We start from the raw sequence: 27,694 nt of genomic DNA on the forward strand, positions 1-27,694 counted from the left end.
GACAGTGCCCGGCGGGACTCCTGGAGCACTGGGCCAGGTCCACCACCTCGGCTCCCGAGTCGAGCAAAGCACGCAGGCGCGGGGTGGGAGGGGGCCCTGATTTACATCCTGCAGGTGGGGGGAAACCCAGGAAGTGCAGCCCAGGCACGACTAAGATCTCAGGCTAATAATAAACGTCTTGAGTGATGAGCGGCCTGGGCCGGAGCAGGCGCAGCGGCCGGAGCCAGGCGGGCCAGGAGGAGTGGGGTGAGTGGGCGCACGGAGGGCCGGGCCTGGGGCCGCGCGAGGGTCTGGGGGGGCAGTGGGCGCAGCGGCCACCGCAGATGGGCAGGCTCGGCGGTCCCGGGGCCTCCCCGCGCCCTGCACGTGGAGAGCCCTGAGTCTAGGGGCCTCGGGGGTCTGGCCTTGCTTTCCCGGGGGGCAGCGCGAGGCCGGAGGGTGAGCCACACGGGCAGGGGCTCCCCTGACCTCCCGCCCCAAGCTGGCCCTGGGCCCACGGCCAAAGCAGCCAGGGCTTTTAGAAACATTTACTTTGAAGTTGACACTGATGCAAACGTAGAGAGTTTAAGGAGCCCCCTGCCACCTTCGACACTCCCCGAGCCCCGCTGGAGCGATCGCTTTAGACACGGTTCCGAACGTCACACTTCGGACTTGTGGATAGCTCAGTATTTCTCTCCTCAAAACAAAGACTCTTAAAAAACAAAACTGCAGAAAGCCATCGCGCCGTGACGACTTCTGGGAACAACCCCTTGGGCTCACCGAGCCGCCCGCGTTCGGACGCCCCCGACGCCTCGTCAGCGTCCTTCCCAGCCGGTTTGTCCAAGTCCCTCCCGGGTACGTCTTCACGTTCCTGCCCCATCTTATTTTTCCCCTTGCTGTTTATTTGTTGAAGAAATTGGATCATTTATTCTGTAGAATTTTTATCAGGGCAGTTTTGAAGCTTTGTTCCAAGGCCCAAACCTGGAGGAGTAGCTTACAGCAGACGAGAGGGTCCAGGCCCCTCGCTGCGCAGGTGGGACCCGCGGCCAGGCCCCCACGGCACTCCTGCTGCTCCGCCCCAACGTGGGGGGGGGGGCACGTCTCTCCTGTGACTCCCTTCGTGCAGAACAGTCACGTCCCCAGACGTGTCCCCAGCTAAGGGCTCAAACGCACAAGACTTCTGAGAGGGCTGGACCTGGCAGGGACCGGGAGTCGGGAACCTGTCGGAATGGTGACCTGGCGTGACCGAGGCTGCCTGGGGCAGCGGTCAGGCCTGGCCGACTCCCCTTGCCCACCGACTCGCTGTGTGACCTTGGATGAGCCCCTTCATCTCTCTGAGCTCCATTTCTTTGGTCATAAAGTGAAGGAGAGCCTCTGTCCCTGGAAAAACACAGACGGGCTTTGGAGCCGCCTGAGCCCTTTCTGAGAGCCACAGCAAAGGCTCTGACAAGGGCTGCAGTTACAGCAACTTTGCTTTTCTCTAACCCAGCGATTTTCAAACTGCTTCGACCACAAAGGTCTCCCTCGGTACAGCACCCACAGAAGCAGGCACGCGAGGGGGCGCAGGCAAAGGAGAGCTGGGGGCGAGCCCCGTCCGCAAACCCAGGCCGGGAGAGCCCCCTCGCCCCTGCGGTCAACAGACCTGTTCTGAGCTCTTCCTCCAGCCTGGCCACTGTCCCTCTTGGTGTCTTCCTGCCCCTCCCTGGGGCTGGTGACGGTTCAGGATTTTACGTAGGTCCAGGTGGCGGTGGAGAAGGGCTGGGCAGGGAGAGGCACACTTGGGTCAGCTGGGCGTCTGCCATGAGTCCCCGCCAGGCCCAGGTCCTGGTGGCTTCCTGACCGCGACGGGTCTCGGAGGCTCCCGAGGCTGCCCGTGTCCGCCTGGCCGTCGCTTCACAGGGTCTCTCCCTCCCATCTCCCCAGAAAGGAAGGAAAAGGAGGAAGGGGTCAGGGCTCTCTTTTCAGTTTTGCTGGGTCCTCTTCTTTTTAAATTTGCTTTTTGAAAAGATAGTAGCCACATGTTGGAAGCCCAGAAAGTACAAAAAGGTGTATAGTACAGTCCCCCTTTCCTCCTGGGCCTCCAGCTGCCCCGGCGCAGCCATCTCCTTTAAATGCTGAAGAAGAGTTGACGTACAGTAACCCTATATATGTTACAGGTGCACAAAATAGCGAGCCACAATTTTTAAAGGTTAAACCCCACTTGTAGTTTTTAGAAAGCACCCGCTGCATTCCCAGGCAGTGCAGCGTCTCCCTGCCACTCATGTTCCACCTAACAGTGGGCGCCCCTTAGTCCCCGCCCCCTGCCGCTCCCCTCCCTCTCCCCGCTGGAAACACTGCTCTGTCTGCGTCTGCTTCTGTTTGTTATGCTCACTCGTTTGCTGCATTCTTAGATTCCACCTAGAAGTGCTATCATACAGTGCTTGTCTCTCCCTGACTTACTCCACTGAGCATACCGCCCTCCAAGTCCATCCATGTTGCTGCAACTGGCAGAATTTCCTTCTTTGTCGTGGCTGAGTAGTGAGAACAGACAGCTTTGTTAAGGTCGTTCACATTCCATAGGGTTCACCCATTTCAAGTGTGCAATTTGGTATTTTTAGTGTATTTACAGAGTTGGGCAACCATCACTACAATCTAATTTTAGTGTTTGCATCACCCCACAAAGAACCCTTGTCCCCCCTGCCCCAGCCCTAGGCCACCACTAATCTGCTGTCTGTTTCTGTAGATCCGTCCATCTTGGACACGTTATAAAAATGGAGTGTGCTGTTTGATGACAGGCCTCTTCCACTCAGCACAAGGCTTCTGGGGCCCACCCACGTTGCAACGTGCGTCAGCCCCGCAGGCCGTCCTGGGGCCCAGCAATACCCCACTTGATGGAGAGGTCGCATTTTGTTTGTCTGCTCATCGGTTGGTGGACTTCGGGTTGTTTCGAAGGTGAAGTGCTGCTGTGAATGTTCGTGTACAAGTATTTAGACGGACATGTTTGCATTTCTCTTGGGGGTGGAGTTGCCGGGTCAACAGTCATTCTGTGCTTAATGTTTTGAGGAACTGCCACGCTGTTTTCCAAAGTGGCTGTGCCGCTTTCAGAACCCCACTTAGTACGCGAGGGTCCCCTCTCTCCACCTGCTTGTCGTTGCCCATTTTTCCATCACAGCCACCCCAGCAGGTGTCTCGGTGTGGCCTGCTTGCGTCTCCCATGCGTGACTAGGCCTCTTCCCGTGTGCTCGTTAGCCATTCAGGTAACCCTTCTGGAAGCACGTCTCTTTACTCCCTAACCCATTTGTAAATTGGGCTGTTTATCTTTTCATGGTTCAGTTGGGAGAGTTCTTTATCTATTCCGGACAGAAATCCCTCATCAGATACGTGACTTGCAAGTACTTCCTCCAAGTCTGTTTTTATCTTTTTATTTTCTTGATGGTGTTTCGTGAAACACAAAAGGTCTTGATTTGGATGAAGTGCAACCTCTCAATCTCTCCAACCCCTTGTGCACTTGGTATCATTGCCTAGCCCCAAATCAGGACGATAAATCCTATTTTCCTCTAAAAGTTGTCAGGCACCCGTCGGCCCGCGATCCAGCCTGAGTTAATCCCCGCGTGTGGTGTGAGGTCGGGCTCCACACGCGTACTTGCGTACCTGGCTACCCAGCTGTCTCAGCACCACCCGCTGGCGGCTTTCTCCGCTGAGTTTTCTTGGTGCTCTTGTTGGAAATCAGTTGGCTGTAAATGTTAGATTCCAAATTCCACTGTGTCCTTCGCCCGCACCACACTGTCCTCTTTGCTGTTGGTTTGCAGTAAGTTTTGAAACTGGGAAGTGTGAGTCCTCCAACTTTGTTCTCGTCCAAGGGTTCAGCTCTTCTGGGTGTTTGCCCTTCCCTGTGATTTTAGGATCAGCTCGTCAAACTTTGCGGAAACGTCAGCTGGCATTTTGGGGCTGCGCTGGATCACTGCTGGCTTAGCAATGTTAAGTCTTTCAGTCCGTGAATAGAGGATGTCCTGTCTGTTTGGGTTTTCCTTCATTCCTTTCAGGAGTGTTGGTGGTTTTCAGCGTACAGGCTTTGTACTTCTTCTGCCACACTTATTTCTAAATCCTCTGTTTAGGCCCCGTTTCTGGTTTCTTATGTCTCCTCACAGAGTCCTTTCACCGTAAGTGTAGATTAGGGCTTCCCTCCCTTTTGCAAAAAGGAAGGAAGGAGGGGAGCCTTTGAGTCATGCTTCTATGGACCTTGTTTTGTTTTTATTTCTATTTTCCCACTCAGTACATCCTGGAGTTTTTTCCAAAGCAATACGTGAAGAGCATCTTCATTCCTTTTTGTAGCTGCATAATAACCCTGTGTATGTGTATACAATCCACTCCGCCAGCCCCGTCGATGGACGTCGGGGTTATTCACAGTCTTCTGCTATTACAGACGTTGCTGAGTGAATGCATCACTTTGCACCCTGAGATGAAGCACCGAGCTGAGTCACTGAATCAGCACGGAACCCATCGGCCGCCTTGACAGATGTCACCGAAACGCCCACCCTCCGAGGGGAGGCGGTGGTCCTCTCCTTCTGACCTTGCCGTCAGGAGGTGGGGTTAAACTTCCGGGTTTTAACACGCTGCTGGGGGCGGACGCTATGCGCGGGGTCTGCCTTTGCCCGCCTCTGGGGAACGAGGCCAGGCCCCCTCGTGCTGCTCCCGCCCGTGACGCTGGCCCAGTTTTCTGTTGGGAGCTGTCTTCTCCTTTCTGTTCACTCTTCAGGGATGAGTTGTGAAGGCTTTGCTCTCACTTTTCATTTACCTCTGGACTTTCCCGAAGGTGCCCTTGGCCACGCAGAAGCTGTCTGGTTGTTCTGTGCGGGGCGCTTTATGCCCTCTCATCTTGCAGACTCTGGATTTGGGGTCACAGCCAGAAAGGCCTTTCACACTCCAACATTACAAAGAAGTTCGGGACGGTTTCTTGTTTAGAAGTTTTTATAATTTTATTCTTTTCCACATTGAACTCTTTTTTGGTTTTTAAATTATTATTTTCTTAAGTTCTTTTTGGGGGGATTAGGGTTTAATTAATTGATTAGCTTACAGAGGTGGTGCTGGGGACCGAACCCAGGATCTCGTGCTGCTAGGCTTGCGCTCTGCCACCGGAGCTCTTGGGTTGGGCAGTTTTTTGTTTTGTTTTTAATTTAGGGGAAATCATTTTCCAGCCCAGTCACTTTGTGCCAAGAATCCTTTCCTCTAAGTTTTGAAAGCAAAAACCCGGATCTCTGCTCCCCGGCCCTGCCGCAGGACACCTCTGCCCCGAGTCCTCTGGGGAGGGAGGGGATGCTGAGGGCAGGCAGAACAACTCAGACAGCGTCCCAGCCAGCTGTCCAACGCCGTGCAGAACGGGGATCGGGTCCCGCCCCGCAGGCCGCTACTGAGGACAGCTCTGTGTAAGGTGCTCAGCCATCTGCGAGCATCTGTCGAGGACATACTGAGCGCCTGCGGTTACGGAAGGAGGCACTGGGCTCAGATGGATGAGACACTGCAGAGGGGCAGGCTCCCCCAAGTGTCAAGTCACGAGACCAGAAACATCTCCAGGCAGAGGCTCAGGCCACAGAACCGCCGGGAAGGCACACCTGAGACAGCTCAGGGCAGGCAGGTGACATGGAGGCTGTGGGGACAAGCGTCTCTGGGCGGCTGTGGTGTCAGAGCTCCAGGTGGGGGCCTGGGGGCAGTTCCCAGGCCTGGAGTGCGAGTTTGGTGATACCACTACCATTACTACTAATACAACTGGGGAATGATTTAATTAATCCACTGTATTTTAAACTTCTTGTATCGGGGGTGGGGACGGTACAGCTCAGCAGCAGAGCGTGTGCTTGACACGCATGAGGCCTGGGGTTCAGTCCCCAGTGCCTCCTCTAAAATAAATAAATAAACCCAATTACCACCCTCCTCCGAAGAAAAACACCTAAAAAAAATTAAACCAGTTATATCTGAACAACTACCATTTGGCAACCGCATCCTGTGCACGTCCTCGAGGAAAGCCCCTTTGAGAAGGGGAGCCCTTAGTCCCTGTTTCAGACGAGGGAAGTCGAGGCTGTGCTGCCCGGCTCCCAAGGCGGCCGGGCGGTGACTCAGAGCCGCGCCGTCCCCACCGCCACGGCTGCTCTCACGCACTCTGTCACTGAACCGTGGCAAATCGGTTTTCAGAATGAGCCAACGGGAGGCAGAAATTACGGCAGGGAGAAACGGTCCCCCTACCTCTCCGCTCCTCCTCCCTGATCGCAGTGACCGTGAACCAGCCCTGTGACTCTCCCACGTGCTGCCCAAGAGCTGAGGCGGCCAAAGCCCCCTCGGATGCCCCCACCCCCAGGGCTCAAGGACAGACCATCCTCTCTGTTGCCAGTCTGCCCCCAAATGCAGCTCTGTTCTGCCCCCTCCTCTGCCAGCTCTGTCCTGTCACCGCGTGTTCACTGACCATTGTCTAACGCTGCATCCCGCTCGTGGGGGAGTAACTACAGGTCAGGAGGCATAACTCGAGTCTGAGTGCCGCACAGACAGCTGTTCACGTGGTTAGGACGACGCGTTTGTTCACAGCCGGTCGCGCGATTCCCTGGATGTCTCCCTGACTCACGCCCAGGTCCGGGCAGGTCCAGCCCATCACTGGTCAAACCTACTCGCTTACCCACGGTCCCCTGTTTTCACCAGGGCGGTTCCTCCCTCTCTTCCCTGATTCAGCTGGGGCAGGGCTCCCCTCGGCCGCCAGGCCACGTCCTGGGACTCCCTTCACCATCATTCTGAGAATTCTACCTTCATCTCTTGGCTGAGACGGACCCTGCTTTCCCTCTCCTCCCACTGCTGAAAACCCGCCGACCATCTGCGGAGAGCTCATTTCCCCGCTCTGCCCCACCCCTCTGGCCTTCCTTTCTGTCTTGATTCCAGGATCACACTGTTTACTTCAGCTCTGCAGTAAGTTTTGAAACCAGAAGCATGAGTCCTCCGACTCTGTTCTTCCTCGGGGTGGTCTTGACTAGTCAGGGTCAGAAGAACTGCGGGGATGGGTTTTCTACTTGTACAAAAATGTCCTGGGATTTTGTTAGGGGTTGTGCTGAACGCGTAGGTGGCTTTGGGTTGTGCTGACAGCTTAATGATATTAAGTCTTCCGATCCGTGAACCTGGGATGTCTTTTATTTAGGTCTTCTTTAATCTCAGCAACATTTCCTACTTTCAGGGTTTACTTCTTTTACCCCCTTGGTTAAATTCATTCCTAAGCATTTTATTAATTTTTATGCCTTTGTCAATGAATCTGTTTCCTTAATTTCCTTTTAGGATTGGTCATTTAAGTATATGTAAATGCAGCTGATTCTTGTGTGTTAATTTTGTATCTGCAACTCTGCTGCTTTTTTTTGTTATCTTTCACAGTTTCTTGGGTGTGAAGTTTTTAGAGATCTTACATATAAGATCATGTCGTCTGTGACCAGAGATAATTTTACTTTCTCCTCTCCAGTTTGGATACCTGTATTTCTTTTTCTTGCCTAATTGCTGTGGCTAGAACTTCCAATGCTAGTTGCATTGAAGTAGTAAAGTGGGGATTCTTGTCTTGTTACTGATCTTGGGGGAGAGCCTTTCCATCTTTCCCCTCTGAGTACAGTGTTAACTGTGGGATTTTCATGTGTGTCTTTTACCATGTCGAGAAAGTTCTATTCTATTCTGACGTTCCTAGGTCATGAAAAGTTGCTGAATTTTGTTAAATGCTTTTTCTACATCAAGATGATCATGCAGTTTTCCCCTTAATTCTTCTAATGTGGGCAATACTGCATCAATTGGTTTTCATACGTTGAACCATCATTACATCCTGGGAATGAATCCCACTTGATTGTAGTGTATGATCCTTTCGATATAGTGTTGGATTTGACTGCCTAATATTTTGTTGGGACCTTTTAAATCTGTATCATAAGGAATATTGGTCTGCATGTTTCTTTTCTTAATGTCTTTACTTGGCTTTGAGATCAGTGTGAATCTGACCTCGTGGAATGAGTTAGGAAGTGCTCCCTCTTCAATTTTTTTTTTGAGAGTCTGAGAAGGATCAGTGTTAATTCTTAAGTGTCTGGCAGACTTCACCAGTGACGACATCTGGCCATATGAGTTTCTTCTTCTTGGTCAGTCTAGCTAAGGGTTTGTCAATTTTGTGAATCTATTCAAAAACTTTCGGCTTTGTTGATTTTCTCTATGACAGCTTTTCTGTTCTCTACTTCATTTATCTCTGCTCTAACCTTTATTATTTCTTTCCTTACTCCAGCTTTGGGTTTAGTTTGCTTTCCCTTTTCTATTTCCTCATGGTATACAGGTATCATAGGTTATGATCTGAGAAATTCTTCTGTTTTGGTGTTTGCATTTATAGCTGTAAACTTCCCTCTTAGCATTACTTTCACTGTAGCCCATAACTTTTTTTTTTTAATTTGGGCAGGGGAGGAAATTAGGGTCCATAACTTTTGGCACGTCTTGTTTTCATTTTCATTTATCTCAAGATATTTTCTAATTTCGCTCGTGAATTCTTCTTTGACCCACTGGTTGTTTAAGAGTGTGTTGTTTAATTTCCACATATTTGTGAACTTTCCAGTTTTCCTTCTGTTACTTTCAGTTGCATTCCATTTTGATCAGAAAAGATACTTTGAATTATTTTAATCTTTTAAAACCAGTTAAGACTTATTTTGTGACCTAACATGTGGTCTGTCCTGGAGACTGCCCTCTGGACACCTAAGAAGAATGAGCAATCCGCTGTTGTTGGGCACAGTGTTCTGTATGTGTCTGTAATACGTTTGGCTTATAGTGCTGTTCAAGTCCTCTTTTCCTTATTGGTCTTTTGTCTGGTTCTTCCACCCAGGACTGAAAGTGGGGTATTGAAATATCCAAATATTATTACAGAACTATCTATTTCTTCCTTCAGTTACATCAGTCTTTGTTTCATGTGTTTGGGCTCTATTGTTATGTGTATATATGTTTATAATTGTTATATCTTCTTGTTGTATCAAACTTTTAATCGGTGTATCTCATCTTTCTTTGTCTCTTGTCATCTCTTTTGATTTAAAGTACTTTGCTGGACAATAATACAGCCACCTCAGCTCTCTCTTGGTTATTATTTGTGTGAGCGATATTTGTCCACTGTTTGACTTTCAGGCTCTTCGTGTCCTTTTATCTAAAGTAAGTCCCCTGTAGACAGCATATAGATGAATACTGGTTTTTTTAAATCCAATCCGCCAGTTTTTGCTTTTTACAATGGCAGAGTTTAGTTCATTTACATTAATGTGATTACTGATAAAGAAGGGTTTACTTCTGTCACTTACCTGTTTTCTGTATGTCTTACATGTTTTTTGTTCCTCAATTCCTCCACTACTGTCCTTTTTAAAGTTTAGTTGATTACTTGTAGTATGCCATTTTGAGTCCCTTTTTCTTTCAGTTTCTGTATTTTTGAAGTAATTTTCTTAGTGGTTACGCTGGGTATTACAATTAATATCTTAAATCTGTAACAACTTAGTTTCAATAATACTAACTTAGTTTCACTTAGAAACACTCTGTTCCTGCATCTCCATCCCTTCCTGTTTGTATTGATGTTGTCTTGGATTACCTCTTTATACACTGCATGCCCGTTAACAAAGGTTTATAACCATTGTTCGTGCACTGGCCCATTAAACCATACAGGAAGAAAGAGGAGTTACAAACCTCACAAACAGCGCGACACAGGTGTTTCTATTTGCCTGTGTCGTTACCTTTACCAGTGCTCCTTATTTTTTCTCATGACTTCAAGTTACAGTCTATTGTACTTTCATTTCTGCATGAAAGGCTCCCTTTAGCTTTTCTTGTAGGACAAGTCTGCTCATAATGAACTCCCCCAGCTCTTGCTTATCTGGAAATATCTTAATTTCTCCCTCATTCTTATAAGACAGTTTTGCTGTGTATGCAATTATTGGTTAATAGGTTTTTTTTTTTTAACATTTTCTATTGATTTATAATCATTTTACAATGTTGTGTCAAATTCCAGTGTTCAGCACAATTTTTCAGTCATACATGGACATATACACACTCCTTGTCACATTTTTTTCTCTGTGAGCTACCATAACGTTTTGTGTATATTTCCCTGTGCTATACAGTATAATCTTGTTTATCTATTCTACAATTTTGAAATCCCAGTCTATCCTTCCCCACCCTCTGCCCCCCTGGCAACCACAAGTCTGTATTCTCTGTCTATGAGTCTATTTCTGTCCTGTATTTACGCTTTGTTTTTGTTTGTTTGTTTTTTAGATTCCACATATGAGCGATCTCATATGGTGTTTTTCTTTCTCTTTCTGGCTTACTTCGCTTTAATAGGGTTTTTTTTTTTTTTTTTTTTTTACCCTTTGGGGATTTTAAACACATCAGCCCACTTCTGGCCTCCATGGTTTTGGAGGAGAAATCAGCTGACACTTGTACTGAGGACCCCCTGTTGATGACGACTGTTCCTTTGTTGCTACCGTCACAGTTCTTTGTCTTTGGGTTTCCGCAGTTTTATTACAATGTGTCTCAACGTGGGTCTTTTTGAGTTTATTCTGCTTGCAGTTCATGGAGAATCTTGAACACGTATATTCATGTCTTTCCTAAGATTTGGGAAGTCTTCAGCCATTATTTCTTCAAATATATATATTCTGCCCTTTCTCTCTTCTCTTTGGAATTTCTATACGCATGTGGTGGCATATTTGATGGGCTCCCACAAGTTCCCTCAGGTTCTGTTCATTTTTCCTCATTCTTTTTTATGTCTGCTTCTCATACTAAATAATTCTAATAGTCTTGTCTCCAGGTTCACTGCTCTTTCTTCCCTCCTGCCGTTGAACCCCTCTACAGAGTTTATTCATTTCAGTTATTGGGCTTCTCAGTTCCAGACTTTATGTTTTTTTCCATTTTTAATAGACTATTTCTAGAGTTGTTTTGGGTTCACAGAAAAACTGAGTGGAATTTACAGAGAGTCCCCACATACCCACCCCTACACACACATGCACAGCCTCCCTCACTGTCAACATCCTGCACTAAAGTGGCAATCCGTGACAACTGAGTAACATACATCATTGTCAGTACATCGTTATCTGGCCATTCTGCCCAAGGAAATCTACAGACTTAATGCCATCCCTATCAAACTACCCAGGACATTATCCCCAGAACTAGAACAAACAATCCTAAAATTTCTATGGAATCAAAAAAGACCCAGACATGCCAAAGCAATACTGGAAAAAAAAAAGAACGAAGCTGGAGGAATAACCTTCCCAGATGTCAGACAACACTACAGAGCTACAGTAATCAAAACAGCACGGTATTGGCATAAAAACAGACATATGGATCAATGGAACAGAACAGAGAGCCCAGAAATAAACCCACAGACAAAGGAGGCAAGTATATACAATGGAGAAAAGACAGTCTCTTTAGCAAGCAGTGCTGGGGAAAAACTGGACAGCTACATGTAATCCAATGAAGTTAGAACACTCCCTCACACCATACACTAAAATAAACGCAGAATGACTTAAAGACTTAAATATAAGACAAGACACAAGAAATCTGGAAGAAACCACAGGCAAACATTCTCTGACATAAATTTTAGCGATGTTCTCCTAGAGCAGTCTACCCAGGCAATAGAAATAAGAGCAAAAATAAACAAATGGACCTAATTAAACTTATAATCTTTTCCACAGCAAAGGAAACCATAAGCAAAACAAAATGAAAACCCATGGAATGGGAGAAGATATTTGCAAATGATGTGACTGACAAAGGTTTAATTTACAGAATATATAAACAGCTCATACAACTTAATAACAAAAAAACCAAACAACCCAATCCAAAAATGGGCAGAAGATCTAAACAAGCAAGTCTCCAAAGAAGACATACAAATGGTCAGCAGGCACATGAAAAAATGCTCAATACCACTAATTATCAGAGAAATGCAAATCAAAACTACAGTGAGGTGTCACCTCACACCAGCCAGAATGGCCATCATTCAAAAGTCCACAAACGATAAGTGCTGGAGAGGCTGTGGAGAAAAGGGAACCCTCCTTCACTGCTGGTGGGAATGCAGTTTGGTGCAGCCGTTATGGAAAACACTATGGAGATTCCTCAAAAAACTAATAATAGGCTTACCATGTGATCCAGTAATCCCACCCCTGAGTATATACTAGAAAAGTTGAAAACCCAAATTGGAAAAGACACCTGCACCCCAGTGTTCACAGCAGCACTATTTACAACAGCCAAGACATGGAAGCGACCTAAATGTCCGTTGACAGATGACTGGATAAAGAAGTTGTGGTATAATTTATACAGTGGAATACTACTCAGCCATAAAAAAGAATAAAATAATGTCATTTGCAGCAACTTGGATGGACCTGGAGATTGTCATTCTAAGTGAAGTAAGCCAGAAAGAGAAAGAGTGATACCACTCGTACGTGGAATCCAAAAAAAAAAAAGAAAGAAAGAAAGAAAAAAGAGAACACTAATGAACTCATCTGCAAAACAGAGACTCACAGACTTAGTAAACAATCTTACGGTTATCAAGGGAAAGAGGGTGGGAAGAGACAAATTTGGGAGTTTGAGATTTGCAAAGGTCAACTGCTACATATAAAAATAGATTAAAAAAAAACAAATTTCTCCTGTACAGCACAGGGAACTGTATTTAATACCTTATAATAACCTTTAATGAGAAAGAATATGAAAACAAATATACGTATATATGTGCATGACTGGGACATTGTGCTGTGCAGCAGAAATTGACACACTGTAACTGACTGTACTTCAATTAAAAACAACACTATTATCACCCAAAGTCCATAGTTTACATTAGGGTTCACTCTTCGGTGCTTTACTTTCTGTGGGATTTGACAAACCGACAATGACGTTCATTTATCCACCAAGACGGTATCACACAGGAGTTTTGCTGCTCTGCACGACCCCCTATGCTCCACCTTTAGCTCTTCCTCCCACAAACCCCTGACAACCACCAGTCTTCCCACTGTCTCCAGAGTTGTGTTTCCCAGAAGGTCATACAGCTGGAATCACACAGTGTTTAGCATTTTTAGCTTGGCTTCTTTCAGTCAGCAATACACATTTAAGGGTCCTCCATGTCCCCCGGTGGCCCGGCCACTCACTTCTTTTTAGTGCTGAATGAACTCCCCGTTTGGATGCGTCACTGTTCACTTACCCATTCACCTACGGAAGGGCATCTTGGTTGCTGCCAAGTTCTTGGTTCCTGTTTACGACCTCTGTCTCTTTATTTATACTCTCGTCTTTCCAGAAATCATTTTTCTGATTTCCTTTACTTCTTCCTCTTGGTTTCCTTGAGCGCTGTGAGCGTATTTCAGACGGACGGCTTAAAGCCTTTGACTGGCATTTGCAATGTCCAGGTTTCCTCAGGGACAGTCTCTGTCAAACTCTTTTTCTGTGAAGGTGCCACGCTCTCCTGTCCCTTGGAGTTTTGTGGATGTTTTGCCAACTGGCCCTTTAGAGCCCTGGGGACCCGGCCTCTCCCTCCTCGGGCCCTTCAGAGCGTGGTGCTAGGGTCACTGGGGACCCAGGCCTCCCTCCTCGGGCCCTTCAGAGCGTGGTGCTGGGGTCACTGGGGACCCAGGCCTCCCTCCTCGGGACCTTCAGAGCGTGGTGCTGGGGCCACTGGGGACCCAGGCCTCCCTCCTCGGGCTTCTTGTTGTTGAGAGTCTGCTTGTGGCTCTTCCAAACTGTTTTGCGAAGCCTGTCTTCCGCGTGTGTGGCACTGAAGTTTCTGTTCCTTTCCCTCTGCAGTCAACCAGACCTGACAGAGACTTCCTGACAGATTCCCCAAACGGGGGACAGCACGTTTCCTTAAATCCCCTGGAAGCCCCCTCAGCCCAGGGCACCAACCTCTACGCGGGCCCCTCGGGGCTGAGCACCACCCTCCCCATACTCGGAGCACAAGGCCCTTACTGCCCACCCGGTTCCCGCAAGTCGCCCCGGGGACACGGGCACTGCCACCGCCGCCCTCCTGGGTGGGGCTGGGAGGGGCAGCCAGCACCGCACAACAGGCTGAAATGCACCCAAACCCCCAAGTCTACCGGCCTCTTTGCCCGACTGTCCCATGGACAACCCGAGTCCCCCAGCCACCGCTCCGGACGGTGCTGCCAGCTCGGGTGCTGGCGGCGAGGCAGGTCGCCGAGCTCCCTGTCTTGCATCCTCCCCGACGCCGTCCCCCCATGGCCCTGCTTTGACCTGCGACGTCCCCCGACTTCCTGACTGACAGAGCTCCCTGCTGACCCGCTGGTTCTCAAGGAGGCTCCTTCAGAATGTGCTCTAGGTCTCAGGTGCTCCCGAACTTCCTGGTGGTGGGTCTCGGCTGGAGAGAATTTCTTGAGCAGGACGCTGACCGGCTCTCAGAATCTGGAGGCTGACGCCCTTCCAGTCTGTCCTCTGGGACGCCCAGCGGCAAGCTCAGGACCTCCGGAAACAGCCCCGTGGTTGTCCTCTTCTCCCTCCCCTTTGCTGGGGTGTTTCTTCGGTTACACTTACAGCCCTCCTACTTTCTGTCCTGGCTACTACATTTTTAATTCCAGCAATTCTCATTTGTTCCAAGCATACTGCTCCTTAAAAGAAGCACACCTCTCCTGAGCGTGTGAAGGCCCTCTCCTCTGAGGACACCTGCTGCTGTCCTGTATTTATTCTGTGCCTGCACCATCTCCGTCGGCCCCGGCGCGTTTCTTCTGCTTCGCTTTGGCCGAGGTCTCGGCTCCGGGACCAGGCGAACTTGGTGGCTGGTTCACAACTTGGACTGAGGCACCAACAGCTGACTGGAGGTTCGGGGTAAGCAGACAGGGCTGCCGACGGGGTAGCTTTGTCCTGGGGGGTCAGGCAGTGTTTTACTTTCTAGAGAGATCCTCCCAGTCAGTGCTCTGGTCAGTTTCCCCAGCTGCAGGACAGGGAGGGAGAGGTGTCTTGAAACCTGGCTGCAGCATCCTTAGGTATGGCCAGAGGGGCCGGGAACGGAGACTCCCAACCTCCTGCTTGGCAGGCGAAGCTCCAGCCACCCACGCAAACTTCCAGCCAGTCCTTGTCCTGCTGTGCCCTCCCGTCCCCGCGGTCAGACGTGCCTGGTTCCAGGAGCTCCCCCGGGTTTGTGGCTCCATGTGCTTCGTTCCCCAAAGGCATCAGCGTAAAGAGATCCTGAACTGAGGTCCCCCCACCTTCCCTTTCACAGTGTCGCTGACACCTGTCCTCTGCGGTGCTAAGTGCTTCATCCTCTTTGCCTCTGAGGACAAGCATCTCTTCCTGTCCTTTTAGCAGGGATTCAGGAGGGGAGGAGGAGGAACCGTGTGAAACCGGTGCTGCACTTTGGTTGAAGAAAACACATGCCTCCCCAATGTTTAAGGGAGAAGGGGAAGCAAATGGCAGGAAACGAGACAGAAAAGCCCAGTGAGGCGCCGCGCCCGAGCAGTGAGGGGCTCATCACACGGCTGACCGGGGCGCACCTCAGACGCCCTGTGGCGCCAACACCACCAGACACAAAGTCCGCGACCGGGCAGCAGGGACAGCCGTGGGGATCAGCCCAGGACAGACCGTGTCCCTGGACCGGATGTTGGACAGGAGGGGCCCAGGGTGGGCTTCAAGGTGTGGGACACGGTCTGCGCCTTGACATGGGTGGTTGTGACTCAAGAAAAATTCGTCAAGCTGCACTCTTAAGGCTGGTGCCCTTCACACACGTCACTGTGCGTGCCCCATACCTCAGCAGAAAAGGAAAAGGGAAGGAAACTGACACTTACTGAGTACTTCCTGTATGCTGGGCACTGGCTAGATCTGCTTGTCCTTCGAATTCATTTAATGAGCACCTACCACGTCCGAGGCACTGTCTAGGTTCTACAGACCCAGCAGCAGACGAAACAGCTGGAGTCTCTGCCCACGTGATGCTCTCGGCTAGTGAGGAGACAGTATCAAACAACCACGTTAAGAAAGGGAGGTGACCACAGTGACAAGAGCATATTGGTGTGCAGAGGAAGGGGTGTGTCCCCCGGGGTGGGGGTCAGAAAGGCCTCCCTGAAGAAACGATGTGAGGGGTCAGGAGGAAGTGACCCGCCGAGGGGCGGGAAGAGCATCTCATGCAAAGGAAACAGCACATGCAAAGATCCTGTGGTGGGAGGTGCATGCAAGTTCGTGAGGGCAAAAAGCAGGGCTGAGCAGGGCTCCCAGAAGGGAAACCGAGGCTCAGGGAGGCGGCCCCCAGCTTTGTCCGCTTCCCTCTGCTCGCCAGACAGGGTGGGGAAGAGAGTAGGAAAGGCCTCCAGGTGCTCCAGCTGCCCTCATGTCCCTGCCTCTCAGCTCCACAGGGCCTGCAGCCGGGGGTGGCCATGGCGCCCTGCCCTGAAGAGCAGTACTGGGACCCCCTCCTGAACGTCTGCCTCTCCTGCAAACCCACCTGCAGCCATCAGGCTTCCCGCACCTGTGCAGCCTTCTGCAGTGAGTTCTGGGGCCTGAGCCAGGGCTGGACACCCCCTCACCCCCCGAGACCCCTAGCCACTGTACATGGGGCCTGAGGAGGGGCGGAGGGAGACGGACAGTGGCACCTTCCACACTCCACCTTCCTGCCTCCTTGCTGTTTGCGACCCTGCTGTGTTCCTGCCTGCCTCAGGGCCTTTGCACAGGAATGCAATTCCCTGTCCTTCCTCCCTCCTCCCTCCTGCCCAGCCTCAGGTCTCAGCCCAGGAGAAAGTGGGCCTCCTTTGCATTCCCTGTTTACACTTTCTTCTGCAACTTTTTATCACAGAAATCATCAAATGCAGAGAGGATAACAAAATAAACCCATCTGAAATTCTGCCTTTTTAGTCCCCAACCAATTTTTTCCCTTGTGTATTTTAAAGCAAATCCAAAAATGCATATTGGTTTACCCATAAATATTAGATCATGAATCCCTAACACAGAAGGGCCTGTAAAATATAACTTCAGTTATTTATCACCTCCAGCAATAATTCCTTAATTCCATTTCTACCCGGGCCACATCCAGTTTTCTCTAATTGTCCTGAAAAGTGTTTTTCACTTGCTGTTTTTGTCTTAACTTGTTCTTTTCTTTGATGGAACTTAAACCGTGAGCTCCTTTCCTTTCTTAAGCCCAGCCCAGTGCCCAACACATAGTAAGTGCTTCATAAATACTGGCTGAGTGGGGCTCAGAGAGGCTGAGTGACTCGCCCAAAATCACACAGCACGACAGTGGAAGTTAGGTTTTGAACAACAACCATGGCTCTGAGCCACTCTCCGTTAGTGAAGTAGATGCTCACTGTGTGGCCCCACAGACCCCTGCAGAGAGGAATCTGACAGACCCTTCAGGGACACTATCATCCAATGGGAGAAATGACTACATTTCAAGGCTGAAAGGTGAGGTGCCACAAGACAACGCTGGTGGGAGAGGCCAGCTCTGTGACAGGCTGGAGAGCAGGCAGCTGTTCTGGGAGGAAGTGCCACCTGAGACGGACTGTTAGGAGGTGCAGACATGGGGGCAGCCCAGGAGGAGGAAGTGTGGACAAAGGCATGGCAGTGGAGAAACACAACAGTGCTCAGCGGGGGTCTGAGAGGTCAGGCAGTGGGGGCAGGTGGTCTCGGGAGTTCAGGTGCCACCTGCAACAGCCACGCTGGGGTCCCTGAGGTGGGGGGAGGTCGTGGCAAACCTAGGGGCACCCCTGCCATCAAGCTAGCTCCATCTCACGCACAGCGGTGTCAGTGGGACCCCAGGGCCAGATGAGGGAGGTTGCTGGTCCCATCAGGGCCACTGAGTCTCCCTTGAGGGCCCAATTCCATGCCTTCCTGGTCTTGTCCTTTACTCTGGGAAGGACATAAGGGTTAGTGAGTCTGCAAAGAGGTGCAAATCAATATTCTACTTAAACATTCCATTAACGGAGCATTATTTATTATGGGCCGGGCGCTGTCCTGGGGACTTCAAACACTCATACAACCTTAAGACGTCAGCATGGTTATGTTATCATTACCCAACTCTTGGGAAAGAGGAGACTGAGGCACGGAGAGGCTGAACCCACAAGGTGGAGCGGACCCAGGGCTTCCCTGAAACTGTACGGCTTTGAGGTCTGGGTTCTCAGCCTCTGGCCTTGCGCTGCCTCCAGAGTGCGCCCTTAAAACCTGCCTACGAGTCACACTTTCACATGAGCAGACTTTTATTCAGAGGCAAGGGACCTGGCCCAGTGAACGTGTGGACTTCTGCTACACACTCAGAGCTGCTCTCTCTGGCAGGTGTGAGTGGGCTTCAGTTTGCTTAGCTTCTGCTGCTCGGCTCTGATCCCTGTTTAAGCGCCTGTAATTCTCATTTATTATTAAGACAGAAACACCATTAACTTGACCTTTCCCACCTTCCTTCCAGTCCCCTCCCCAACTTACCAAGGAGAATTCTGGCTTCCCTCTCCACTCCTTATGTTTACACAAAATATGTTTCTCCTTTATGAGGTTTGAAAAATCCAAGTAAAGAACTTAAGTGACAACACAATAACCTAGCTATCAATTTAAAAAAATAACCAAAAAATCCTTATATCATTCGAAAGTAAGAAGTGCACTTTTAAATGATATATAGCTTGAAGAATAAATAACAATGAAAAACAAAAACATTTTAAACTAGACACAGAAAAAATACAACATCAAAACGTGTGTGATGCAGCTAAAACGGCATATAGAGGACAATGTATAGCCTTGACTCTGCGTATTGGAAAGGGACTCGGATAACCCTGGAATTACTTTTGGGGAACTGGACTAGGATTTTTTTTTTCTTTACCTTTGATGCCCTGAGGCCAGACGCACAGTTCCTGCCTATGTCTGTCACCCAGTAGCAGCACTCATCTCTGTCTCCCAGAGTCACTCAGTTGCCGCAAGGAACAAGGCAGATACTACGACCAGCTCCTGAAGGACTGTATCAGCTGCGCCTCCATCTGCGGACGTCACCCCAAGCAGTGCACACACTTCTGTGAGAACAAGTTCAGGAGCCAAGTGAACCCCCCTCTAGAGCTCAGGAGACAGCGGATCGGGGCGGCCTCGACCGGGGCGGATAACCTGGGGAGGTACCAGGGATCAGAGCACAGAGGCTCAGATGCGGGTCCAGGTAAGCCACCTGAGGTTGGCCTGCGTGGTGTCCCTGGGTCGGAGTGGGTGGAAGGCCAGGCACCAGGCCTCAGTAAGGAGGAGCTGCAAAGTGGGAAGTCCAGGGGAGGCAAATGACCAGAAGCCAGGGGTCATCACAGGACAGAAAAACAACTAGAAGTCTGTGCACAAGAAGGAAGCAGGAAAATCAAAAGCCCTGACGGCTGGGAGCCTGATGACAGACCCGGGGGCAGGTGGCCAGCACAGCTGAGCTGTGAGCAAGTACCCAGTTCCACTTAGAGGCTGCAGAGGTTTCCGAAGAATGAGAAGGAAGTGTTAACCAAAATAGCTCATGGTGGGGGTGGCCACCTTGGGCATGTGAGAAGGAGCCCTGAACTGGGCATCTACTAAGCATTGAAAATGGTCTAATTAATCCTTCTGGCAAACACCTCCTGGCTTGGGTCCCTGGCTCTGTGATATCAGGAAGGTTGGGAGGGGGTGGGATGGTGTGTGGACCTGCAAACACTTGGTATTCACCCTGCTCTTGGACAGTCAGGTGCTGGCTGGTTCCCTTCCTCTGCTATGACTTTCCTCACAAAAATGTCATTCCCACCAGGCCAGGCCTGGTGTGTGCTGGTGACGGAGGTGCCCAGGCCAGGTTCTGCTCCATTAGACTGTGGGCTCTTACTCCAGTGAGCTGCTGCCGTGTAACGAGCAGCCCCAGGTTCAGTGTGTCCTCCTCCTCTCGAGTGTGGGATTTGGCTGGAGGGTGCTCTTCTCCACGTATCTCTTGTCCTCCTCCAGGGCCAGTGGGCTGGAAGGGCATGTCCTCCTCATGGGGCTGGCAGGAGTGTCAGAGGTGGGACACACGGGCCTCTGGACACCCCACCCAGGGGCCTGCCTGTGTCACCCTGCAACCTAGTCCTCCAGGTGCACAGCCAGGCAGATTCAAGACTTCCTCCCTCTGGGTAGGAGGAAAGGCAAAGGACTAGCAGCCACGGAGAATCTGCAGTCTTCACACAGCATGGTGCCTCTGGTGAGAGGAACTGCAGACTCACACGTGGCAGGCACAGAGCGGGTGACGAGCGAAGCCACTGGGGGCGCGCTCCCCCCACGTCTGGTGACCCACACGCCTGCCCGGCGGTCAGGGAAACCCAGACCCCACCCACTGCCAATGCAGCAGGTCCCCTCCCCTTCAGATCACTCCTGGCACTTTATAGACACAGAGCCTGAGCCTTACCACATGTGAGTCACATACCAAGTGCATGGCTGAGTCTCTGGGGCCAAAGCCTGTCTACTCTGTAAGAGCAAAGCCCAATGCTGAGTCCATGGGTCTGTCACACTCCCAGGGGGCCTGCTGCCGGTGGGACACGGTTACCCTTCCTGTCTGTGGCCACAGCCAGCCCCTCCCCAGAAGGCCCAGGGTGAGCCTCTAGTTTCACATCCCCCAGGAGGTGTGGGCAGGGTCAGGGTGGACATGCGGGGAGCCTCGGCTGTCCCACTCAAACCAGGGCCTGGCCAGGGGACGCTGCGGCCTCCCAGGGCCTGTGTCTCTGCGTCCAGAGGTCTGTTCTGTCTGACACCAGGCTGTGCTGCCGGGGTAGGCGGGGCTGGTGTGGACTGTAAACAGGAAGTGCAGGGCTGCACACCCGGGGATGGCCAGGCAGGGCCGTGTGACAGGAGGGAGTGGAGGATGCGGAGTGGGTAGCCGCTGCACACAGTGGGGGAGCTCAGCTGTCCCCACCCTGTCTCAGCCCTCGACGCAGTTCTTTCGTTTGACCCTTAACCATGGAGGCTTAGCCGGACCTGGGGAGGCAGCGAGAGCACGGCTGACCCCTGTCCCTGACCCCTGGAAGTCACAGTCTGATGGGAGACAGACAGTGGACCAGATTCGTGCAAATGACAACGCAGTCTCAGGGTACAGCAGCAACCTGGCCGGCGGGGGTGCGATGGGGCGGGGAAGGGGTCCCCAGGAGAGGCCTCTAAGGCAGACGGGGCTGGTGGAGGCTGTGGAGCCAGGTCCCTGGTTCCATCTCCCACCAACCGTGTGACCTTCAGCAAGCGACTTAACCCCTGAGCCCTGGCTCTGTAAGACTGAAGTCACCTGCCTTCGTGTAGTTGCTGTGCAGGTTGTAAAAGAGGGCACATGAGGAGCAGGGATCCCCTGCAGCACACATTACTGCTGCCACAGAGGAGACGCGTGCCTAGGAGACGAGGCGGAGGAAGGGCGCTCCAGGTAGAGGGAACTGCAGGTGCAGGTGCTGGGAGGGGCTCGGGGCTGGAGGCTGCGGACCTGAGGATGTAGGGGGCTCCAGCCTGGGGGTGTGGTGGCCACTCTGCAGAAGCAGGAAGGACCCCCACCCGGAATTTGTGCTGGGTGTCAGCAAGACCAGTGCTGCCAGTCTCGCCTGGTGGACCTGAGGCCCTGGGGCTCACGAGAGGTGCTGCAGGGCAGGCTCCCAAGAGCAGGCTGGAGAGGGAGGGGAAGGAGCCGGCCTGGGGGCTCACTCTCATGGTTGACTCTCCCAGGGGCTCCCTGGCTCTCCTGTCACGTGGGCACCAGAACATGGGGACAGTGAAGCTTCCAGGCCCTGGAGGAGCCCCTGGCTAGGGGCGGGACACAGAGGAGGGAGCTACTGCCTCCCTGCTCCCCACCACAGGCTCACCCAGGGCAGGAGGGTGTCTGGGCAGGAAGGGGAGGCTGGCACCCTGTGGGCAGGAGCAGAGAATGGGCTGGAAGGGCCCGAGAGGGGTCAGACGCCAGAGGTCAAAGGCCCCATCTACCTGGTGCTCCTCGGGAGACCCCCACTGCCCCAGGGGAAGTGTGTGTGGGGGGTCCTGCAAGAGGCTGTTTCTGGAGCAATGGGTGATGGGAGTAGGACGGGGACCAGGTGGCTGCGAGAGGCCCTCAGCTCCGCGGACCCCTGGGCACCAGGGGAGCCCAGGCCCCTGCTGGGAACATGCTCTAGAAGCATAGGGAGGGCCAGTGATGTGAAGATCCTATCAAATTACACCTCAAAGTATCTAACCAAATACTAAATCTAAATATTACCAAAACTGCGCAAACTGCGCACTCCAGGTGCTCTGACACACCTCCGCCGATGCATTAGACAGCATGGTGGTCCGGAGGCCTGCCGGCAGGCTGACCTCAGTGAGCAGCGGGAGCACCCAGCCTCAGCCCCACCCCCAGGGTGACCCGGGGAGTCCAGGGTCTGCGAGCTTCGCCGTCCCCACCAATTACAGTCACCCCAGCACCTACCTCACAGGCCCCCCGGGGCCTAAACAACTCTGGGCTTTGACTGCAGGACCCCACCTGGCACTTACGGGCCCTCGCTGGGTGGTAAGGGCACACGTGGGTCCCTCTAGGGCTGGGCTGTCAGTTTCCCGTGGCTGCTGTGACCACGGCCACAAACTGGGGGCCAACAGAGCACAGATGTTCTCAGTCTGGAGGCCAGAAGCCGGAGGTCAAGGTGTCCCAGGGCCGCAGCCCCTCCGGAGGCTCTCAGGGAGGGTCCTTCCCGCCTCTTCCAGTTCCCGGGGGCTCCAGGCGTCTGTGGCTGTAGCCACGTCCCTCCAGTCTCTGCCTCTGGCCCCACCTCCCTGTGTGTCTGTCTTCCTCCTCTTCTAAGGACATTTATTGAATTTAGAGCCACCCTCGTGCAGGACGGTCATCTCGAGGCCCTTACTTGATCACAGCCGCAAAGGCTTCCTATTCCCAAATGAAGTCACAAGGTCACATGTGCAGGTTATGAAAGGGCACTTCTTTGGTGGGGGGCCACTGCTTGACCAGCTATGCAGGGCCGGGGCGGGGGTGCCCAGAGCTCTGAGTCCCCTCTGGAGGCTGGTGCGCACCTCTGGAGATGGGAAATAGAGGTGTTCTCACGTCCGTGAAGGCTGGCCGCCGGGGCAACGCCGTTCTGTCCCAGGGTAGGGTGGCCTGGCGGTTGGCCTTGTCACTGGCTTTTTCTCTGTTTTCCTCAAGGATTGGAGCGTTTTTTCTCTTCTCCCCTGATGTCACAGTGAAGGCTGGCCGCCGCCCCCTCTGGCTCCCCAGGGCTGGAGTTGAGGTCCCTGGACTGACACCCCCAGTGACACCTCTCGATAAGACAGACGGGAGAGGGTGGAGAGCGACCCAGAGGGGCTAGAAGGAGGCAGCTCTTTCAGAAAATTGGGCAGCGAAGGGAAGAGAGGACGGAGCGGTCCTGGAGCAGGTCTGGGGGTGAGGGCGGCTCCCTTTGTTACGTGGAGAGGCTCGCGCAAGCGCAGAGGCCCGTGGGCAGGTCCAAGTCGGGGAGAGGCTGGAACAGGAGCCGTGTGCCCTTCCCCTCCCCACTCTCCCCTCAGCGGAAAGAATGGCTGCTCGGCGCCCAGGCCCTGGTGGGTGGCAGGTGCAGTGGGGCAGGTGGTATCCTGGAAACAGCCCCCGACCCGTCCTTTCCCAAACTTGTCTCCCAGAATGATGACAGTCGGGGGTCACACACATGTGGGAAACTGGGTCCTCTGCGGGAAAGGCCCATGTACTGGACATCTGGAGGCCCCCCCAGTGACCTACAGGCTCCCACTCCCCACAGGAACGCGCTCCCGGGGGTGAGCGATCACCCAAGCGTCATCAGCGTGTGCAGAACTTGAGGGAAGGAGGGTCCAGGATGCTGGGTGGGGGTCCTCAAGGCCTTGGGGGGGGGAGGGGAGGGGCAGAAAGCCTCATGCCTGGAGGTATGGGGAGGCTGGCGGCCTGCGGGACGGTCCTCAAAGGCCTGGCTGCTGTCGAGACGGTGCGGAGGCCGGAGTGGCCCGCCCCATTTCACAAGGAGGCAGGCCTGACACTGAGTAAAGCACCCAAAGCAGGACCAGCTGAGCCCTGGCAGCTGCAGGGCCCCGGCTGGAATCCCATCCTGCCCGGGCCACACCCAGCTGGGCCCAGGGCCCAGGGCCACAGAGGCCCCTAAGGACGAGTCACAGCGCTGCCCTTCCGGCCAGCCCCAGCCCGGGCAGCAGCAGTCTGGGAAACCCTGTGTCTAGGGGAGAGTTGGCTCTGAAAACAGTGAAAGAACCAACCAACCAAACGGAAAGCCGATTTGGAAATAAACCATCCACGCTGCCCCCTGGTGGCGGCGCCCGGAACTGCACCCACAGGCCTGGTTTTCAGCCAAGGACGGAGGTGCATCCTCTCTGGACAAAAGCCCGACTGCGCCCTGGGCCCCTGGGGTCAGCAGACCGGGAGGCAATGCGCGAGACCTCTCCATCCCGGGGCCAGGTCACTGAAGGCCGACAGAAGGCAGCGTCCGTGGCTGCAGACCTGAGTGACTTGAACAAGGGAAGCAGAGACGTGGCTGGGGCCGCCCCAACGTCCACGGCTGCTGGAACTCCAGGACTCCCCGTCCTCTGGCCACTTGGCCCCTAACTCAGCTTTAAGTGAGACTGCCAGCAGGCTCCCACCCTCTCCTGCTTGGACGGGGTGATACACACCGATGGTGAAAAAGGGGAAGGTATTACAAGAGGTCTGGGGAGAAATCTCTCCACACCCCAGTCCTCAGGGTCTCCTCGGAGGTGCCGCCTGCCAGCAGTTCCAGGCGTCAGTTCCCAGGTGTTCTGAGCGAGCACATGTCCACGTCCTCCATATCCCACACCAGCCTGCGTCCCAAGTGCCTGCCTTTCCCTTAGCTCCCACCTCCTACCTCCTGGGACTGGACATGCTGCAGAGTGTTCCCTGCTGTGGACCAGCCGCCGCCTTGTAGCTGGTCCCTGCTTTTGTTTGTTACAAACAAAGCTGCTGCAGTCTCAGAGTTGTCCTGGGAATTAGAATTCACACTGAAAACGTCTGAAACGTGGAGATATTCCGTCTTCCTTCTTGAATCAACACCACAGTTCACTTTGTCCCTGGCAGCAAGCGGGGGGCCGGCCTTCTGTCTCCGATGTGGATCCAGCCAGAACCATGTTTTCACCCTACTCCAGAGGCCAGTGGGAGCAGGTTAGCAGACGAGAGGCCTGGGAGCTGGGAAATATGGGGGCTCTGTGAGCCCTGAGACCTTTCCCTGGATCCTCCCACCTCTGAGGGCCTCAGACTCCCGATGCCAGCACCAGCGCTGGGTGTGCCCCACTAGGGGTCCTGCTCCCCTCCTCCCATGGCCTCTCTGAGCTCTGGGTAGGGACTCCGAGGCCAGCACTGCCCACCCAGAGTTCCGTAAACGTCAGGGTGGCACCTGCCAGCCCCGTCACCTCATAACACTCGACTCTAAGGAGGTGCGCTGGAAGAGGAGCAGGTCACCCTCGTTGCGTCTGTGCGGCCTGCCCAGAGCCCCGGCCTGGAGCCATCAGACATGCCCCAATGCAGTCTGCCACTGGGACCAGGGTGACTCTGAGGCTCAGTCCTGTCATCCGCGAAATGAACTGTGAGATGGTGATTGCCGTGGAAAACATTCTGCAGCTTCCTTGAACCGCCTGATCCAGCAATCCCACTCCTGGGAATGCACCCGAGAAGTGAACACACACGTCCGCCCAGAAGCTTGTACACAGACGTTCACTGCAGCACCACTCAGCGGCCAAAGGGTGGAACGACCCAGACGTCCCTCCTGGATGAACAGATGCACACGTGGCATGTGCACACAGCAGACTGTGATTCGGCCACAGGAAGGACTGCAGCGCTGACACGGGCGACCACACGGATGCTAAGTGAAAACACGCCGCGTGGAAGAAGTCAGGCGCTAAGGCCACGTGCCACATGACTCCGTTCTCGTGAAACGTCCAGAACAGGCCACCCAGAGACAGAGCAGGGTAGTGGTGCCTGGGCTGGGGGAGGATGGGGGTGGGCAGAAGGGTGCCGGAAACACCGCCCATTAGACGGAGGTAGAACCGGGTGAATACCCTGATCCCCCCGAGTGCCCACTTCGACATGGTGAATGTGGTGGCAGGCGAACCACATCTCGATTTCTACAGGGGGCAGTCACCCCTTTCACAGAAGTGGCAGGATTCAGGGTCCGCGGGCGCTGAGGGTGCCTAGGTGGCTACAGGTACATCACACGTGCGGGGTGCCAACTCCGCCCGTGGCACCCAAGCCCAGGGGCCAGGGAGATTTCGAGGGGAGGGCTTGGTTCAGGGCAGAGTCTCCCCGTGGCATCCAGACCAGGCTCAAGGCCCTGAGACGCAGGATGACTAGCTCTCCGTTTCCTACCTGCTACCCAGAATCACTAGCAACAGCACAACCGTCTCCAAGCCCTTGCCCCCAGGTCAGGACAGAGCTGTCCTCCCTGGACAGTCATCCATTTGTCCATCCTTCCACCTCTGTCCCATCCCAGTCTGCATCCCATGGTTAGAAGAGACACAAAAAGGGCCAGCGCCAGAGACGTCCAGCTCTGAGGTCTTAGAACATGTCGCCACCAGGCTGGGATTGAGGGGGCTCCCTTCCTCCAGGGTCCGCAAAGCAGCCCAGCCTCACGGTGAGGCGGCTGGGGCTCGACCTGGCCCTCCAGGGGGAAGGGGACCTTGGCCATGTGGCTTGCTTGGCCTAATGAGGGGAAAAACAGACCTAGGACCCAGGGCTACTAGCCTGCGGAGGGAATGCTTCAGAGAAGGGCCTTGGGCACGACGGGCCTCTCCTGAACGCAGGCCCCCCTGTCTTGCAGCGCCCGCGGGGCTGAAGCTGAGTGCGGACCAGCTGGCCCTGGTCTATAGCACGCTTGGGCTCTGCCTCTGTGCCATCCTGTGCTGCTTCCTCCTGGCCGTGGCCTGCTTCCTCAAGAGGAGGGGGGACCAGTTCTCCTGCCAGCCACCCCCAGCACCTTGTGGGACCCAGGCCAAATCCGCCAAGGGTGAGCATGCGGTGGGGTCCCGGGCATCCCTCCGTCCCTGCTCCCCCCCACGTCTAAGTGGGGAGGTCTGGGCAAGTCCCACAGGACGCTTTCCCTCTTGGTGGCATCAGGTCAAATGTCAAGACCAGAAGAGAGGGGCAGCTGAGAAAGCGTGGTGTAGGGTGTGGCCCCGAGGGAGGGGGTGCAGGGTCGGCAGGGCTCGCCAGAATACGGCTAAAAGCGCAGGTAGCGGTCCCCGGGGGGTTTGGGTGCGGGCAGAGTGAAGGCCAGCCCCTGCACAGGCTCCCCAACCCGGAGCAGGGTTTCCTGCAATGCGGGCAGAGGGAGGGGTCGGGCCAGGGTCGAGGCCAACACCCTCTCCCTCGTGCACAGATCACTGGATGGAAGCTGGAAGCCCCACGGGAGCGCCGCCTGAGCCGGTGGAGACCTGCAGCTTCTGCTTCCCCGAGCGCAGGGCGCCCACCCAGGAGAGCACGGGCGCACCCGGGACGCCCGGCCCCGAGTGCGTGGGGAGTTGGGCGCGCTGCAGCCGGAGCGCAGCCGGACAGCCCTGTGTGCACACCGCCGATGGTGGCCTCGGGGTCGTGTGCGCGCCTGCGCAGGAAGGAGGCCTGGCCACGTGAACATGGGGGCAATGGTGAGGGGGGAGACAGAGGGGAAGGATGGGGGAGCCCTGAGGGAGAGGAGTGCAAGGCGCTGGCCACGTCTTCACCTCAGGTCTCCACTGCAGGTCACCGTCACGACGCACCTGCAAGGAAGGCGCCCACGCATGCCGGACTCAGCCCCCAGGACTCTCTCGTAGAAATAAAACCTCCCACGCTGCCTCCCCCGCACTGTCGCTGTCCAGGTCACGTCTCCTG

General features: G+C 53.6%; 1 protein-coding gene across 8 annotated transcripts; it reads left to right on the forward strand.

The window, feature by feature from the left end:
• Positions 1–111: 111 nt before the first annotated feature.
• On the forward strand, positions 112–27,667 carry TNFRSF13B (TNF receptor superfamily member 13B). Of its 8 annotated transcripts, XM_064494856.1 has the most exons (7): positions 123–246; positions 16,279–16,416; positions 17,224–17,328; positions 18,806–19,051; positions 26,649–26,834; positions 27,207–27,471; positions 27,565–27,667. In XM_064494856.1, exons 1-6 carry the CDS (start codon positions 186–188, stop codon positions 27,455–27,457), a joined length of 987 nt encoding a protein of 328 aa, XP_064350926.1. In that variant the 5' UTR covers positions 123–185; the 3' UTR covers positions 27,458–27,471; positions 27,565–27,667. The 8 variants fall into 8 exon arrangements, with proteins under 8 accessions (XP_031323268.1, XP_064350926.1, XP_064350924.1 ...); XM_064494854.1 differs by having other exon boundaries at positions 27,207–27,667; XM_064494859.1 differs by lacking the exon at positions 123–246 and adding an exon at positions 342–834 and having other exon boundaries at positions 27,207–27,667.
• Positions 27,668–27,694: the final 27 nt, after the last annotated feature.

Source organism: Camelus dromedarius, chromosome 16 (assembly GCF_036321535.1).
Source record: "Camelus dromedarius isolate mCamDro1 chromosome 16, mCamDro1.pat, whole genome shotgun sequence".
NCBI classification, from domain to species: Eukaryota; Metazoa; Chordata; class Mammalia; order Artiodactyla; family Camelidae; genus Camelus; species Camelus dromedarius.

What these genes read in the sequence shown, in the direction of transcription:
- TNFRSF13B (XM_064494854.1), top strand. Translation starts at nt 186, where the DNA reads ATGAGCGGCCTGGGCCGGAGCAGGCGCAGCGGCCGGAGCCAGGCGGGC. An exon ending in CACCTGTGCAGCCTTCTGCA is followed by an intron (nt 16,417 to 17,223) that starts GTGAGTTCTGGG and finishes TTAGTGAAGTAG; the next exon opens with ATGCTCACTGTGTGGCCCCA. An exon ending in AGGCTCAGATGCGGGTCCAG is followed by an intron (nt 19,052 to 26,648) that starts GTAAGCCACCTG and finishes CCTGTCTTGCAG; the next exon opens with CGCCCGCGGGGCTGAAGCTG.